This window comes from Thunnus thynnus, chromosome 19 (assembly GCF_963924715.1).
Source record: "Thunnus thynnus chromosome 19, fThuThy2.1, whole genome shotgun sequence".
In the NCBI taxonomy this organism is placed as follows: domain Eukaryota; kingdom Metazoa; phylum Chordata; class Actinopteri; order Scombriformes; family Scombridae; genus Thunnus; species Thunnus thynnus.
The window spans coordinates 16,517,032-16,535,899 of NC_089535.1; the positions used below are offsets into that span (position 1 = coordinate 16,517,032).

General features: G+C 39.2%; 1 protein-coding gene across 1 annotated transcript; it reads left to right on the plus strand.

Moving 5' to 3' along the window:
• Positions 1-6,704: 6,704 nt before the first annotated feature.
• Positions 6,705-14,313, plus strand: loxa (lysyl oxidase a). The gene is made up of 7 exons (XM_067574228.1): positions 6,705-7,615; positions 7,940-8,048; positions 8,508-8,645; positions 9,886-10,042; positions 13,375-13,470; positions 13,630-13,745; positions 13,840-14,313. Exons 1-7 carry the CDS (start codon positions 6,985-6,987, stop codon positions 13,844-13,846), a joined length of 1,254 nt encoding a protein of 417 aa, XP_067430329.1. The 5' UTR covers positions 6,705-6,984; the 3' UTR covers positions 13,847-14,313.
• The last annotated feature ends 4,555 nt before the right edge of the window (positions 14,314-18,868 follow it).

The following is an 18,868-nucleotide window of genomic DNA, read 5'->3' on the forward strand; positions in this document are numbered from 1 at the left end:
AGCCACTCTGCACTGAACTTCACTCTCTAATTACTCAGGTAATATCAAATGTCTATTATTAACAATTTACTTTTTCTTTGGGCCCACTGGACCAGATTAGTGCACACCATACAACAATGTTTTACATTTTACTGAAGAACAAACAAATTTTCAATAGCTTTAGCAAGTAGCCTAATCAACATGAAATATGATTGCCACAAATGTGTTATATCATGCCTACACTCTGTTACAGCATGCAGTCTATTGGACAGAGAACTTGTTAGTTACCAATTTTAATGGTGGGATTTACCAGTATTATTATGAATATTTTATGCACTGATGAAAATTATGTGAGCCTTGAAAATATTGCTTGTGCTTTGTTTGTGAGGCTTTTTTTTTTTTTACTGTAACTTTCTTATCTGTTGTATTTTGAATGCAATAAAGAAACTGTGCTGCAACAAATAGTGTGTTCATGTTCTTATTATGAGACATCAAGAATTATCTCATGTACATCTTACAGTATGTTTATCACAAGAAGAGAGAGGAGAAGACTACCCAAAATGTAATATACTGCTGTGAAATTGGTCTTATTTAGTATTTTAACACAGTATGAAACACATAAGGATAAACATACAGAGCATTAAGTTCCATTTGTGCAAAAAAGACACAGGAAGATAGTGTACAAATGGAAAATAGTTTACACCGTTTACAAGTTTACACCGTTTTCTTAGCTCCATGTATGTGTTTCTACAATTTGAACAAAACAGCTCAGTTATTTCTACCATTGTCTTCAGTAATCAAAATGTAACAACAATGTGCAATCGTCTGTAAAAATGATTTTAATGTTCTGAATATCTCCTGTAGATGGAGCCCTCATTCTTTTTTAAACAAAAAAGAATGATAAATGTGACATAACTGGTTCATTCTGAATACTGAGCCTTGAAAGAGCAAGGCAAAACACAAAGTTATAAGTTTCAGACTACATTAGGAGTTGTGAATATGTTTTCTATACTAATTGCTGCTGGGTGAAAAACTTTGATTTTATGTAAGATTTTATGTACATTTATACTGTTTAATCATTTTAAACATGTTGCTTAAGTGACTGAAGGTCTTATTTTTAATTTCAATGCTACAAGAATCTAGACATTTGATGGATTTTCTCTAATTGATTTACCTGATATTTCAAAGGGGAGCTCCACTGATTTTACACATCAAGATCAGTCTACTGGTCATGAGGCGTACAACAACAAGCCTGTTGTATAATATCTTCTGTGGCGCTGGAGGGAGCTTTCAGAAGTTTGAAAAAAACACTTCTTGGCCTTGGAGACTAAATGTTTTTAACAGAAACACTGAATTACAAACTGATGCTGTCAAGTTTGAAAGACACAGGCATTCACCAGGTGGGAAGAATCAAATGAAAGATGCTATATGCATCATGGGAAATGTAGGATTCAGCACTTTTGGAGCTTGAGCTCATTCTGGGAATTAAAAGTCAGGATATCGCTGCCTCTGCTTCAATTTTGATCATTCTTCCTTTAATACTTCTCACACAAGTCCCCTCCCTTTATGGCAGTGCAATACTAAATTGGTGGAATATCCCTTTAATGCTTTAGTTCAGTGATAAGGTACAGGGCAGCCTGAACACCTGGCCAAGAAATCCCAAACTCCATGAATCAATCTGTGAGCAGAAGAAAATAATAAACAGTCTTTTCATTTAACTTGAAGAGACTCAGTGCTGCATTAAAGAACATTCCTCAGGAGACACAGTGCAGTTTGTGGTTTGTTTGCCAGTTCATTAAAATTAGAAATCACATCATTCCACATGGTAACTTTCTAAATGTAACAGGAAGATCCAACCACCATAGCATATGAGCATTTAAATACAAGACTGGAAAACTGGAGTTTCAAGGCTTGAAATGTGATTTATGTGTACATAGCCACACTGTTTATTCTGCTATGGTCTTCTGCTATGGAAAATAGACATATAAATCACTGCTGGAAATAAAGACTGCAATATTGCACAGAGTCACAGAAGAACAAATAAATCTGTCATTGGATTAACTGGAATCTCCGTCTACATCCCTGCGGCTGTGATGAGAAGAGATAGTGGGAGTGAAAAAACAAGGACATCTGTAAGTCACAGCACAATGTTAAGTTTGTTCGGTTGTGTCTTGGTGAAGCACTCCTCCTCCTGGTTGCAAAGTGTACAGTGTATGTGCAGAGTGCCACGTAGTCCACCAGACTCTGTGTGTGTGTGTGTGTATGTGTGTGAGAGTGTGGTGCGGACCCTAACCAAGAGTAATGGAAACCCAGTATTTATAAAAGAGGAGAAAATATTTGAATTGTCTGTTTCTATCATAGAGCTTTCAGCTGAACTGAATCTCGCTGATATGAGGCTGAGTTTTAAACAAAAAAAAAAAACTAGGGGAAATCTGCTATTAGGAGGAAATGTAAGGGCATCTAAGAGTGTAAACAAACTGTGAAGGAGATTAGCAGAAGCAGAGATGTCATGCGATAGTACTTGTAGAGTTTTACATAGAGAGATGCGATAGAAGTGTCCTGGGAATAGATCAGAGGAAGCAGGCCTTGCACTGGATGTTTTGATAGATGTGTGTGGTCCTGTTTCACTTAGATGAGATCATGGTGCTCAGATGGCAATACATAATCATATACGCATGAAAAAAAATTACGCATATTTTCAAATTAACGCCATATATTTGCGAAAGAACGCACTACGTCCTCAACTTCAAAAACAAAGCTACCAAATGTGAAGCAGAGTCGATCCTCTACCATAGCAGTGATGGATTTCATGCCCATAAGAATATATTTAATAAAATATGTCTATCTGGCTTAAATCTAGACGTTGGCTGCTGTAAGTGCTTAAATGTAGGTTTCACGTCTCAGGCAAAATGACAAATGTCTGCCAGATGTTGACTCAATGATGGCACTGAAAAATTGGTGTTGGTTTTATGGTAAATTTAGCAACATGAAAGGATGGAGATCTTTTTTTTCCTCTTTACTCAATGACGTGTCTTATGCAGGAGGCCCTGTCACTATTTTCCCTCCTTATTGTGCAACTCAGACGTGGATTTATTCAAATTCTTTAAGCTCGATCAAGTGCCCAAAAAATCGGGTGAATTCTAGCAACGTGGACAAAAGAACTCGGCTAATTCCTTGCAGATGTGTCTCTGAGCTGTGAGTGAGTGTGTGTGTGTGTGTATGTGTGTGTGTGTGTGTGTGTGTGTGTGTGTAAGGGAGTACTATGCTGCCCTCACTGGAGAGAAGAGGACCCTGCATGAAGAAAGTTCAATGAATTACGAGCAAAAAACATCAGTGACCCAGTACAGCTGGTTCTGACTGTCTGTCTGGTGTTCCAGGGAAAAGAGAAAAGCAGGCAATCCAGAAACATGTGCACATAGTTTTCACTCTCTGGAGGAAAAGTTGGTATGCAGAATCACAGAAGTGTATGTTAGTCATCCTCAAAGCAAAAACACGACGGTGCCTTGGCCAAGAAAAGTACATTAATTGTTTTATACTGGGGACAAATACTTGAAAGTAAAACTGCTAGGAGGCATCTCTGAAGACAAAACAGGAAACATTTACAAAACAGCAGTTAGATTCATTGCTGATGTTGAAAAGAGTGTGTAGGTCAATCATTTTTTTGTCAGTTCTTTCCATTATATCTCTTTTTTCAAGTCTAGTTTATCTATGATTCATGAGTTACAGGCATCCTCACTCTGGAGGGAGGAGACATTTTCAGGAGTTCATATAACTCCACTTGGCTTATATTCACCCCCACAGCTTACACAAGCTGCAATGTAGCACGTGACTGTATGCCCTCTATTATCCAAGAACAATACAACTGGCTTAACTGTAATTTACAGCACGAGTTAATCACTTTATACTCTACCATTAAATAGAAGCCCATTCTCACAAGCTGAAGTATTTATAGTCTCACTTTTGGTTCTTGATCTCTTTTTCAGCTACTGTTTAGGCAGAGTTTGAGAAGAATCCTAAATGTCTGATTTAATTGATAAATCACCATCACAATGTGTATTTTTTAAAGTCCCTGAAAACTGGGTTACCTCTAAAGTAGTTCTCTATTACGTTAAAATACCTGTATTTACTATATAAGAAAATATGCAACAATCAAAGTTAAAGGTTCCCTTTTTCACCAATTGTAGTGCAATGGAGAAGTTATGAGTTGGCCCCCCTTTTTTTATGCAACGAAAACTCACAAAATCTTACAAGAAAACTCCACAGGGCACCTTTAAATTTTTTCTAAAATATCCAAAGTATTTGCTTCATCTGAGCAGCGTGGATGTGGCTGATTGACAGTGGCTCAGTAACAGATGCAAACAACTTCCCTCAGATTTAGATCCAAATGTTGTCCTGATCAAGTCCTGATTGGTGCACAGAAGTACGTCCAGTCTGCGTCAAGTCAGTGAGAGGAGCAAACAAAAAACAGCACAGATGGAAATCTGTTGTGTGAAATAGCCAGGAATATTTCAAATTTGGCATAAAACTGTGTGTTCTTAAAGGAACCAATCAGTGATAGTAAAACATCATCCATTTATGGAGCAGTGGTGGTTTAAAAGTAGGGCATGCTCAAAATGAACTAGTTACACCTTAAGGAAAAAGTGTTTATAGCTGTTCTGGAGGGACACACTCAAAGGCAGGACAAAGAGAAGAGCAGGACACGATAATTGTTCAAATGAGGATAATGATGAACACTTTTACACGGTCTTTCCTCTAACACATTCATGATGTTGCACTCATTTACAGACGCAAAGAGTGACAGAAGTAATAGTGTGATGAAAGAAAAAAGAGAGCTTGAGAGAGAAACCCTGTCTAATTTCTCAGTCACACACACCTGACCGATCACTGAGAAGTGGATGCGATTGTGAGATTGTTATTTTCTTAGAGTTACAAAAATTGCAGGACTTTGCCCTCCCAATTTCCACATCGAAGAGGTGTGTGTCCGACAAGCACTTCAGTTCAAGTATACTGACACCGTAAAAGACCAGCTTGTGACCAGATGGTCGCCTGTTCAATCCTAGGTGTGGCTGGATAAATCTGAGTGGAAAGTGAAAGAGCAGCACTTGCCTCATTAACACCATGGAGGTGCCCTTGAGCAAGGCCCTTAACCCCGACTGCTCTGGTGGAGCTGCTCACGATTACACAGACATATTTGACTGGGCAGCTTCCAGGTGTAAATGTGTGAATGTGAACATTCCTGGAAAAGAGAGCGTTGCTCTTAGCGATACTCCTGGATAAATAAAATGAATTCATTCATTAAAAATGAATTGATCCAAATGGTACTATGTTTCTTGGTAATGACAGAGCCACTTGACTTTGTGTGGTTTGTACAGTGTCTCTGTCTTTCTATCAACAACTACTTATGGTTTTGGCACTATTTGTGCTTTTCCAGTAATGGATTCAGAGTACTAGTGTATAGTCACAGACAAAAAAGACTAAATCTGAAGAAATAAATACATGTAGATAACGCGTGTATACTTTGTCTAAGGCGAGACTATGATCTAAGAGCTCTTCCCAAAAGACAGATATACTGCCTCAGATACTGATAAGAAGATGTCAGGCAGCACTCCAATGTTACAATCATCTGCCCCCTTGTGTCTTGATATGGGACACTGTCACTGATCTGTTATAAGATCACAGAAGATATTTACATGATTTTGTCCTGTATTTGTTGGGAAAATCTCTTGCTGCCTTATTTTATTTTCTGTTTCTCTTTGGCTCCATTTTTAAATGAAGAAATGTCTGAAAACTCCTCTGATGTAATCAAAAATCTCTGCTCATAAGTGAAGAGTTTCATTTAAAAAAAACTGTGAAACTATGACAATTTGCTGGGGTTTAGCAGCAGCCACCCTGCAGTCAATTGCGTAGATGCATGAAAGAATTTACTGGTTTTCTAGACAGAGGAAAATGAAAACCTTGCATTTAGTTTCCCAAGCTATGCATTATAGTGCTGGTGTTAACACCAGGGCGGTGAATTGACGGGGTTGCAGCAAATGACTTAGATGTATCAAGAGAGGAGTGTGGAGTCAATGCGGCCAGTCTGCCACCAGACACAGTAATGCAGATATCAAGTGTCACCACAGTCTCATGTTGTTTATTGCTCAGAACATACTAATTATGACTTTATACAAGATTACTGTGAGATGCATGTGATGAGTCTTTCACGTTTTCAGTAAAACTCCATAGCAGACAAGACTAAGGCACAGCTGGGGCGGAGGGGAGTTTGTGGGAGATGATTTCCCAGAAAAAAAACCTGAAATGTTGCAGGGCCATCAAAGAGTCATGTTTAGGTTTCTGAAATCCTCCTATGAGAAAGTGGACGAGTGTACAGACTTCTGGCAGGGTGTGTTGCAATTTGGTTGGGAGTTCATCCAGCAGTCAGGGAAAAAGCTATTTATCATGACATTTTGTTCATCTGGAAGTGAAAAAAAAAATGAAGACAATATGCAAAATTCTGGGAAATGGGTCTTATTATTCATATGCAATCATAACAAAGGAAGATGTATTTTTGTTACTCTGACTGTTTTTATAAATGCTGTTAGTCAAAATGTGCATCTGCTCTTTGTGATGCAGGAATAAAGTTTCTCTACTTGTCACTGACACCCAGTCCCCACCTTTCAAAGGGCCAGCCTGAGCAGTTATCAAACACCCTTGGCTGAGCATGATCAAACATCACGTAGCTATCCAGTGGTTATATGAGCAGCAGCACCAGACTTGTATAACAGCTTCAGAAACTCCAAATGCTGAACTCCTCCTCTTCTTCATCATCTCACTGGGCGCATCTGCAGGCTGCAGGAGCAGAACGATATGACTTTACACGGATACATATAAACTTAGCTTTTCCTCTCTGCTCATTGGACATCCTTCAAATGGAGATGAAGGATATTTAAGTTAAAGACAAGTGGCGACCCCGGGATCATTTGAAATACTTCGCTTTGTCACGTTCACTTTCCTTTAATTGAATTCATGATGGGATTACGCATATTTGGCACGCCACTTTACGCGTATGCGTGCGTCTATTTATTTGTTTTCATCCTGCAAGCTGCCCAATCTCAGAATCCGGGGAATCCACAAGGAAATAACCAAAGAGCGGCTCTCCGGCAGACACTACAGTGGTCACACAACGGCAAGATTTTTAGCATTTTAAGTCAGGGCTCGGAGTACCAGCCACCGAGGCGGAGGGGCGCACCTCAGGAGCAAGTGCAGGCGCGACCTGTCACCATCATCCGCGATGCAGACGTGAGACATCCGGACACCTCTAGCCAGCCACCGGTCCAGCAGCAGCAGCGGCAGCAGCCTCCCCGGCCGGGGTCTCATCCGCTCACGCCCGCGCTCCAAAGGCTTGTGAGAGGGCACGAGAACCGCCAGCATCACCATCGCGCCAGTGAGACACCGAGACGCAGAACCAATGGCACCCAGGAAAAGGTCACTGTCAGCCCGCCTCTGCCCAGGAGAGAAGACATGATGGTCGGTGATGATCCCTACGATCCCTACAAGTCCATTGATAGCGATAATCCATATTACAATTATTATGATGTGTACGAGAGACCGAGGCCGAGATCGAGACCTGGATATGGCACACGTTATCATCAGTACGGTAAGTGTGGGAAGAGAATGGGGAAAGTCTTCTCTAAACAGCATTTAAGTCAGTAATGAGATAGACGTGACCCATAAAGTGGTGTTTATGATGCTAAAGTGCTTCACACTCGATCAGTCACTCACTTAGTGTGTTTAGGGATTTAGCTTGTCCCTCCCTATCTCTACATTTCTGCATGTGTGTATCTTTTTGCCATTTGTTAATGTATTTATTTGTATGTGAAAAATGATTGATTTAGTAATTTATTGTCAGTGTATTCGATTACTTTTATGCGTTGTCTTATTGAGCTCTTATTACTATTATTATGTTGCTGTTTTTCTGCAGGTCTTCCTGATCTCGTACCTGACCCATACTACATTCAAGCCTCCGCTTATGCCCAGAGAGTCCCAATGTATAACCTGAGATGTGCAGCAGAAGAAAACTGTTTGTCAAGGTACTCTGCTGTCAGGATTAATCTAGTGGGAGGGAGAGAAAAAAAGAAGAAAAAACAGGGTTTAGTGCCAAGTCTGAGTGTGATTCAGAGAGCTTTGAGCCATAACAACCACCTAAAGTGCTTGTGGGTGAAGGCTTCCTAGTGGAACCATGAGATGAGGTAAAATTAACCGAATCCTACCACTGATGGCTGAAGGGGTAGAGTGGTGAGATTTCTGTAAAGTTTAATCATAGTTTGCCCGAGGAGAGAAAGCCCGAATGGTAAACACATTATTGAAAAGTAACCCAAACACACGCGCCGACAAACTATTTTTCCACCCACCATTTATGCGTAGACTGCCCTCACTCAGAGGCTCAAAGTCTGTTCCACTCGGAGGAGGGGATGTGGCAAGGAAAAACAATCTTAGTGACGTCACTCTGACTGTGTTTTTATGTTCTGCCTTTGCTTTTGTTCCTGCAGCTCAGCCTATAGAGCCAATGTTAGAGACTATGACACCCGTATGCTGCTGAGGTTCCCCCAGAGAGTCAAGAACCAGGGGACAGCAGACTTCCTTCCCAGCAGGCCACGCTACTCCTGGGAGTGGCACAGCTGTCACCAGTGAGTATAATGACACTTCATGCGGATGCTTCCCACAATCACTAAGAGAAACAGTCTTTTGGACTTGTGGCAGTTCTCATGCATCTCTTTGTTCTTACTAGCCAACATGCTGGCCTCGATTAGAATAATTTGCATGAAGAAGTCGTGCATGAATATAAAATTTAAATCTGGACTCAATCTGAGAGTCCTGCTCTGAAAGTGAAGTCAGAATTTTTTGAGAGACATGTCAGATAATCATGCTGTATCTGAATATTTAACCCTTGTGTTAATTCACATATTTTAACATGGTTGACCTGAAGATAGAAAAGTTTCTTCACACGTCAGATGTAGATCTGTGGGGTTATTCTCTTTACCAGTAATGTGTAGATAAAATCATCATCACAATTTGTCTTTTCTAGTCTGCAGCTGTGGTATGGCACCCCCTGTTGAACCAGAGTTGTGTTACTTTTGGCTGCTTTACTGTTTTGCAGAGGATTTGATATCAGGAGGGACATCTTAACACGAGTTCTATTTGTATCTTTAGACTTTTAAAGATGTAATCTTCTATTTTTATAGTCTCTACATAAAGACAGTGAAAACCTCTTTGGGCTTTCACCAGATGATGTGACTGAACTTCACATGACCTTTGAATTCAGTAAATTTACAACTGCAAAGCCAGACATTGTAAAAACGTTTGTGTGTGTTAAGGATAATGAGCCAAAAAGGAAAACTGCTGGTGTTTTTTTCCTTTATTGGGGTTATGGAAAGGTGCCTAGTTCCTTGATTCCACAGAAACTACCTCAGTCCATAGCTATGCTGTGAAACAAGCAATCCACTGTGCTAATCCCCAAGATGGAGCACATTTGGGAGAGATCCAATAAACTGTTGATGTAGACTGTATAGATTTTGTGCAGTGTTTTCAAAGTCAGCTAATCTTGAAATCCAGGCTGTTATTGTATCCTTAAACAAACTTGTTTTTTAGATAACAGAGTGAAAGCATCTGCATGTGCATGATAACCAACACCTGTGATGTTTTCAGCCACAGCATTTCAGCCATTTCAGTGAACACCAATGAATGTCTGACAAATTGTTTTTAGATGTCAACTAGTAATATACATACAGCTGAGGAACAGAAACAATCCCTGGTGGGTCTCTCAGCATGACAAACAGCGTCTGATTGTTTTAAAAAAGTCCCAGATTGATGTGTCGGAAGGCAAAAAAAATGTCTGGCGCTGTTGAACACTGTGCTGCTGATCCACAGGCACTTCCACAGCATGGATGAGTTCAGCCACTACGACCTGCTGGATGCCACCACTCAGCACACGGTGGCCGAGGGCCACAAGGCCAGCTTCTGCCTGGAGGACACATCCTGTGACTATGGCTACTACAGGCGGTTTGCCTGCACTGCACATACCCAGGTCTAAAAGATAACTGTAGAAAAGTTGTTATTACTGCCTTTAAATCTTCACCAATCAATTAATTTACATCAACAATAGATCAAATGACAAGGCATGATGTCAGAGATGTCATTTGTAGTGAACAGGCCTTTTTCACATGAGACATTTTGACATGTCACAGTAGGAAAGGTGTAAATAATAAAATAAATGATGGCTGAATTCCATTTAGCTGCTTCAGTTTCAGGGTCCTGGTAAAGCACATTCTGGCTCACTGTCACACTGTCATGACTTACTGAGAGAACAGAGCCAGCGTTAATATTATTGCTAACACCTGTGCTTTTCCTGTCGTGCCAAGTCAAAATATCTGCTGTGAAAAAGGTCTATCATCACCTAACTCTGCAGTTCCTCTCACCTCTACTGAGTGTCTTAGCTTCTTTCAGCTCATTGGTTCGCTCTCACTGCTCTCATCAGTGTCATCGTCAGCTGCAGCAGGCAGCTGTTTTCAGAAAACAAGCTCTAAAAACCCACAGTACACTACCTTCCCAGCACCAAACAACAAACAGACACAGTTAGCCGCTTGCTGGTGAAAATAGTGGAGCATTTAGCTGCATGAGTTGGTGGAGACCAAAACTAGAGCTTAAAGGAGAGTAAATATTGGACTTTTATTCGACAAGTGAGCAGAAATACGACACCAAATTGATGTTGTTTACTGGATGCTGGATGTCCACCATATCAATTTTATAATGTAACAATATGTCAGTGTTGTGTACTAGGGGTGTCGCAACATACCGGTATTGATGATAACCGTGATATTTAAAAAATTAAATATTGATATCATGTTAATAATACACGTATGATAATATTGTGTAAATAATCTAGCACCTCTTAAAACCCCTTAATGTTCCATCGGCCCGCCCACGGGCGGTCACACTGTTAAGTGCACAACTATGCTATGTACACAACTCCTGTCTGTAAGTGGGTACTCATGCGACACATCTTTTGAAAGCTAAGATTCTTGTGATTCGATTAATGCAAACCATTTCAAGATACAATCACAACAGCAGGTACAATCAACGCCTCTGTCAGACCACCAATAAAACAAACAAAATTGACTCTACTCACCTATGAAATCTTATATTATTCCACTGACTGATACAACTCCGACAAAAACAGTCTTGTTAGATTGGCAAAGGTCCAGTCGATCCAATCCAGTAAAATATTTAGTCCAAAACACATTATTACATCAATAAATATCCACGAATGGCTGTTGCATCATTTTAAATTAGCCAGCAGATGTCCTAATCTTCCAACGTATTCTTCATCGTAACTCGCACTAGCATGTAAACGTCAGCATATCAAAATGGCGGCTGAACTCTGACCTTTTGATTGACACCTCACTTGACCCAATAGGAGCTTCCCTGTCCTGTCCACAGCCTACAATAGCCAATGAGAGTCCATGCTGAAAGTTGGTGCCTGCCCCTCTTCTTTCATGTAAAGACCGAGCCAATAGGAACAGATTTTGCTGATGACTGGCGCTTCAAAATCCAAAAATGACCATATGCTGCTTTATTGCTTTTTATAAAGCCACAACATAGAAATTATGTAAATATAAATAGTTAACTGTGATTTACTTTTTATATGGACTGCTTTTCCACCATAGCACTTGTTTTGACTCTTTTATATGCACAAGGTATAGTTTCAACAGGGGAAAAAAGCACTATAATGTGTTTATGCTTCAGTTACTCTGAAGCAGGGATTATTTTGTGTCTCTAAATGGCCTTTTTTTGGAAGACGCTTAGACATACCCTTAGAAAAATAAAAATTTTCTGTAGTATGTACAGTTATGATTACCCACTCTCTTTCCACCTCCCTATATTTGTATTTTGCCAGAAAAGAGGCAAAACACACTATAAACAAGGTTAAAGATGATTTGACTGATAGCATTTTTTTTTCAAATATTCTATAGATATCGCAGTAACATTGTTATCATGAACTCTTTTGGCCACGATAATCATGTTGTGAAAATCTGATATTGTGACAGCTGATATTGTGTACAGCTCATCGTGCTGTCCCCAAGCGGCCAAATTAGTTACTGCAGGTTTAGAGCTTTAATCTTTAACATCCACCAAGGTGTTCTTGTTTTGTTTTTTTAAAAATGACCACAATGTCCAAAAGAGGTTAACAAGAGGCTAATCTATCAATACATATTTTATATATTCATGTGACCTTTCATATTACAAAATGTCCATGAAAGTTGGACATAATGCTAGAGTCCTGCGGGTGGAACAATTTGTGATAAAGGTTTAAAGGACCAGTGTGTAAGATTTAGTGACATCTAGCGGTGAGGTTGCAGATTGCAACCAACTGAATACCCCCCTCCCCATTCCAAGCATGCAGGAGAACCTACGGTGGTTGCAAACTCGCAAAAAATGCGAAAGGCCCTCTCTAGAGCCAGAGTTTGGTTTGTCTGTTCTGGGCTACTGTAGAAACATGGTACTGCAACATGGTGGGGTCTGTGAACAGGACCCACTCCCTATGTAGATATAAAGGGCTCATTCAAAGGTAACGAAACAACAACAATTCGTATTTTCAGGTGATTAGACAAAAACATACTTATGTTTTACTTACTTACATTTTTGCCAAGTCCGTTCTGCTAGGTGCCACTAAATTCTGCACACTGCACCTTTAAGGGGAACTGCACCAGTTGAGAGATAAAGTGGGTCTCAAAACCAGATAGTATCATAACTGTTGCAAAATAAAGCCAGTTCACTTTTAGGAAAAGAACTATAAACTGCAATGATGCATTGTTGGACATTTATATAAATAAAGGATTATAATTTCATTGAATTACCTTACCAAAATAGCCTGGCCGTATAATTTGAGTTGAGAGTTTTTGAAAAGCTGAGAGGACCTGAGAGTCAAATGATCTTTTCCTGCAGCGGCCGTTTTTTTACAGAACAGCTTTAGTATTTCCTTCTTGCATGAGCCAAAGGTGATTTAATGATTTCCTGTTTCTCTGTAAGATGATCCCACCTGCCTGAACTTCTGTGATCAGTTGTTTAATACATGATTTATTTTTCCTCCCCTTTCTTTTTTCTTTCTTTCTTTTGACTGGCTGATGTTTGTCTTTCTTGTTTTTTTTTTCTTTTTTCCCCCTTTCTGTTGACATTTCATCCAAAAATATAATATTTTATTAGTAGCTTTTTGTTCTTATCAGTAAATATTATAATGTATTAGCATATTAAAATCTTTCTTAAAGTTACAATTTCTGTTCTATATATGTAAGTGCCTTAAATTTCATAAGAAGTCTGTTTGTTTATATAATGTTTTTATTGATGGTGTCTAATGTGCAGGGTCTGAGCCCAGGATGTTATGATACCTACAACGCAGACATCGACTGCCAGTGGATTGACATCACAGATGTGAAACCTGGAAACTATGTCCTCAAGGTTTGTTGGAAATAACAGATGACAGTTAGCCTCCTCCTGAGACACTGAACCATTTTAAAAGAATTACACTTCAGTGGAATCACATTAACACAACGTTTCACGTGCTGTTTACATTTATCTTTGTTGCTGTGTTATTTGACCTCTGTTGTCTCTCCACAGATCAGCGTAAATCCGAGCTATCAGGTCCCAGAGTCAGACTACAGCAACAACATAGTGCGCTGTGATGTTCGCTACACTGGCAACTATGCCTACGTGTCAGGATGTCACATGTCAACGTGAGTATGATGTCTTAGTTCATCTCTAACAGTATCAAGTATTTCTAGTGTCCTCCATTGATACTTATAGTGATTTTTATTCTCTTTTTTTCAGCTATTAAGAGAAGACAGTCATTAACAGCAACTCAGCAAAGACAATCTGTAAATGACAATGAAGAGGACTGCATATGAAAACATATAACTCATGAAATCAATTGTTAGAAATACATTTTATAATTTAAAATACTCCCAATTTAGAAAAAAAAGTAGGAATAATCTGACGTCATAGCATGTGATGTGAACTAAATAATAGTTTTTCTTTAGTGCTAGATAATGTTGAATTCTTCTTTACTTTTGTGACATTTTTCTTCTCACAGTCTCACAGAGCTGCTAGCGTGGCTGTAGACTCTTTGTCTTGTTTTCTCGCATAGATAAACATATTTCTCTCTCACATTTTCTGTTGATTGTTTTCTGCTTTAGAGCATTGTACCTACTGTATGCTTGTGTTTCATACCACTTGTCTGATAGATAAGAAATAAAAGCCATGAAAGTTGTAGCAAAAAAACAAATAAAAAGTAAACCTGCTTGCCCTCATTGTTAAATCAATATCAGTTACAATATTACAATTTTAAAGTGAACCAGCTGTTTAAAGGAAAAATGTATTTGTTATATTTATATACAAGGAAAGAAACTATCTTTACTCCAAAGCTTTTGATGAATCTTACTTGAATAAAACTTTGTGATATTTTATGATTTGTTAGAATGATCAGTTTGAAGTGACTTTCCTGTCTCTCCTTTCTTCGTTACATTTTTCTTTGGACGTTTGTCTTATTTTCTTTGCCACACAATCACATACACAGAAACACACACATACACCATGTAAAAATGTGAACACTAAAGTAGTAGAGCTGTAATCAGTTGATTATTTTCTGATTTATTTATTCATTGGTTAGTCACTAAAATGTCAGAAAATACTGAAAAATGCCCACCGGGAATCAGAAAATGTTTTTGCTTAAAGGTGAACCCCAGAAATTACACATTTCAGCTCTATAAAGATGGGGGACTTTGTTAAAAAAGGAATGGTCAGAATCGAAGCAGCAGGTGACAAGAAACCGTGACTTCTAGTCACTAATTCAGGTCAAGCTCTATAAACACTACATTTCCCATAATGCAACTTGATAGTGTCCTCCATTTGGCTTTCTGTTCAAAAACCCAAGCTGAGGTAACTGATAGGGTTGCCAACTGTCCCGTATGAGCAGGGACGTCCCATATATTGGGCTAAATTGGTTTGTCCCATACAGGACCTCCTTTATATTGACTGCTACTCCGTAATCACCAATAGAAGGCACCCTTACAGATCCTAGGTCTGAAACAACAGCAGTAGCAACAGAATAAAAAAAATAGTGGAATACGGATCACGCCACGGGTGATGATGTCTGGTGTTGTTCAGTCGGTTTAGCATGTGCAAATATGGATAAACCTGCAAAAAAGAAAAGACTGTGTAGCTACAACAAACAATGGGAAGCAAAAAAGAAGTGGGTTAATCCTGTCAGCGGCAACTCGATAAGAGTCTGCTTTACTTTATGCCGTCTGGAACTCTCAATTGGCCATGGAGGTGAGAATGACCTCACTCAGCATACTTCCAAAGAAACGCACAAGAAGGCCGTACTAGCTAAAGGTGCAAGCAATATTGGTGCATTCTTGTATTCTCTACATCTACTGTGGAAAATGACAAAATTGTAGCAAGTGAAGCCTCCTATATGTACCGTATGGTTAAACATGGACTCAGTTACAACAGCACTGACTGTCTTGTTAAGCTCAACGGTGCTTTGTTTCATGACTAAATATTTTGAAGATGCACTTAGGAAGAACGAAAGCTGAGATGATTACAATTAATGTTTTAGGACCAAAGACTGTGTGGGATATTTTGAGCCAGGTGAGCCTGTGTATTTCTCAGTTGCCGCTGATGCCTCAAACAAGGGAAAGAAAAATGTTTCCAGTGTGTGTGAGATATTTCTGTGTGTCTGATATACTACACTGCAAGTTACTTGACTTTTATGAAGACAGTGATGAAACTGCAAATGGCATACATCACACTCTGATGAACTGTCTGGAAAAGTATGAACTGGATATTAGACACATCACAGCCTATGCAGCAGATAATGCCAATATCAACTTTGGAAAACACCACTCCATTTAACAGTTATTGAACAGTCCCACTAATCGTGTTCTGAAAGTTAATTGCCCATCTCACATAGCTCATAACACCTGCAAGCATGCCTGCGATCAGCTGTCAGTGGATATTGAATCAATTGTTTTAAAGATTTACAACCACTTCTCAGTATCTGCTTCCTGAAGAGAGGAACTGCATGCATTTTTTGCCTTTGTTGACACTGAGTGGCGTGAAATTCTGCGTCATGTTCGCACACAATGGCTCTCTCTTCATCCAGCTGTCGATCATTTCCTGCAAAGCTGGCCAGCTCTTACTTCATACTTCAGGTTCCTCGGGGAGATCTGTCCAGTGTCACCAAAGAGGATTTTTGTGCTTTCTGGGCTTTTTTCCACAACGTGGGGTGTGTTTTTGACCAACTCGTAAAAAAGCTGGAGGAAACAAACATCACAGATGTTTAGGAGGAAGGCCAAAAGTTCAAAATGAAGATACTTCAGGAGGAAGAGGACAGGTTTTTGGAAACCAGACCAAGCAGCTAATGGACAAACAAGTGTCAGCACAAAGGTTCAAGCAGCAACAGGACTTTGTGAAGTTCTATGGCTCTCATTGCGTACATTGACAAGTGGTTTGATTTGTCACCAGAAAATGTAATGGTGAAACTAATTGGCCTCTATGAAGAGCTCTCCTTCACTGACCTGGTGCAGGTGGTGGCTGCCCTCAAAATGACAGTATGGACCAATTCTGTGAAGAGCTTTGTGCTAGCTGGAAGGAATTACAGAAATCCAGACAAGAAAATCAGACCATAAAATCCACCAGTGAGACGTGGGTGGCAGTTTTCCAAAACATAGGGAAAGCCAACTTGATCAACATGTTCAGGATTGTCTCATTTGTCCTCAGCGTGCCAGGCTCAAAAGTCTTTATAGAAAGGATTTTCTCTCTAATGACCATTAAATGGACTCAAGAAACAGATGAAGCATAGAGCTGATCAACATGAACTTCAAACATCTGTGAACTGTGACTTGTCATGTAAAGACTTCTCTCTGGCTGTGCAAAAGGACAAAGGACTGCTTGAATCAGTCAAGAACAGCAAAAAATATCCATGGAAAAAGTAGAGTTGGTGAGTCATGCCCCTCTTTTCCTCTTTTGCATTTGAAATGTTTTTCTTTTTTTTCTTTTGTAGAGGTCCAGATTGTGATTTCTTTGATGATTGGGTTTGAGGTTTATTGACATAAGCTTGTATACAGTTTTAGTAAAACTCTTGACTAAATGGAATATACACATTCACTGCTATGGCACGCCACCTTTTGTCCCTTGTTTGGCGGTGAGAAAGTTGGCAACCCTAGTAACTGATGACATCACTACGACATCATCCTGGTTGTTCTCAGACTTGACAAAGCTCCTCGAAAGCCTCAGAAGACATATTAGTTTTTACAGGCTGAATACCATGAATAGTAAACTGGTCTTGATGTCTAAAATTGGTGGGATGCTCCTTTAGTAGATATAGATCAAATGACTATTAATTTTCTATCAGTCGGCTAATTGATTAATCAGCTAATGGTTTCAGCACTACTCGGTAGTCACACACAGTCAGTTTAGTTTAAATTGATTTATGAAACCATTCACACAACCTGTTAAAATCAATAATACATTTGTTAACATTAATATTGGGCTTAAATAAGAATGCTCATCCACTTTTAACACAATTCATTATGTGTACTGATAATTCAGTTCAGTTAAGTTAGTAAGTCAGTTAAGTCAATTCTAGTTTTATTTCTTCACCACATAAGCAGTATCTGGACATTTAACATTTTAACTCTCAACATATATTTGTGGAACTTTCCCAGCAAACAATGTTCAATTCTGTGAATATTCTACATACGATAGCTGAAGGGTTTGGGAATGTTTGCTGAGTTTCAAGCGAACATTCTCCTACAGTTATTCAGGTTCAAGTTTTCTTAAAAGATGGGTAATGTCTGTTTTTGGCTGGGTTTTCTAGGTTCTCTAAAGGTTTCACAAAAAAAACTTTTAAGGAACAATGCCCAGAGTTTCTCTAAAGGTTTAACAAAAATAACATTCTGGGAACATTCCCCAGAATTTAGGTTTCACAAAAAAAACCTTGAGGGAACATTCTCCAGAGTTTAGGATTCACAAAAACAACCTTCAGGGAACATTCCCTAGAGGCTTCACAAAAAACCTTCAGGGTATGGTCCCCAGAGTTTAGATTTCACAAAATTAACTTTCAGGGAACGTTCCCTAAAGGTTCTGTAAAGGTTTCACAAAATTAACCTTCTGGGAATGTTCCACAGAGGTTTCACCAAAATAACCTTCAGGGAACGTTCTTAGAACCATTATACCTTTAAAGAATGTTCTAGGAACAAAAAGGTTGCAAAAAAGTAACGTTCAGTTCGCTTCTCTAAAGGTTTCAAAAAAAATTCTTCAAGAAACGTTCCCCAGAGGTTTCACAAAAAAAAAACCTTCAGGGAATGGTCCCCAGAGGTTTCACAAAAAAACCTTGAGGGAACCTTCCCTAAATGTTCTGTAGGCCTAAAGGTTTTATAAAAATAACCTTCAGGGAACAGTCCCCAGATTTTAGGTTTCACAAAAACCTTCAGGGAACCTTCCCTAAATGTTCTGTAAAGGTTTTGTAAAAATAGCCTTCAGGGAACAGTCCCCAGATTTTAGGTTTCACAAAAACCTTCAGGGAACCTTCCCTAAATGTTCTGTAAAGGTTTTATAAAAATAACCTTCAGGGAACAGTCTCCAGATTTTAGGTTTCACAAAAACCTTCAGGGAACCTTCCCTAAATATTCTGTAAAGGTTTTGTAAAAATAGCCTTCAGGGAACAGTCCCCAGATTTTAGGTTTCACAAAAACCTTCAGGGAACCTTCCCTAAATATTCTGTAAAGGTTTTGTAAAAATAACCTTCAGGGAACAGTCTCCAGATTTTAGGTTTCACAAAAACCTTCAAGGAACC

Excerpts from the sequence above, each read along its gene's own strand:
- loxa (XM_067574228.1), top strand. The coding sequence starts at position 6,985 with ATGATGGGATTACGCATATTTGGCACGCCACTTTACGCGTATGCGTGC. Across the intron at positions 8,646-9,885 it reads GAGTGGCACAGCTGTCACCA|GCACTTCCACAGCATGGATG; the intron begins GTGAGTATAATG and ends GCTGATCCACAG. Across the intron at positions 13,471-13,629 it reads CTGGAAACTATGTCCTCAAG|ATCAGCGTAAATCCGAGCTA; the intron begins GTTTGTTGGAAA and ends GTCTCTCCACAG.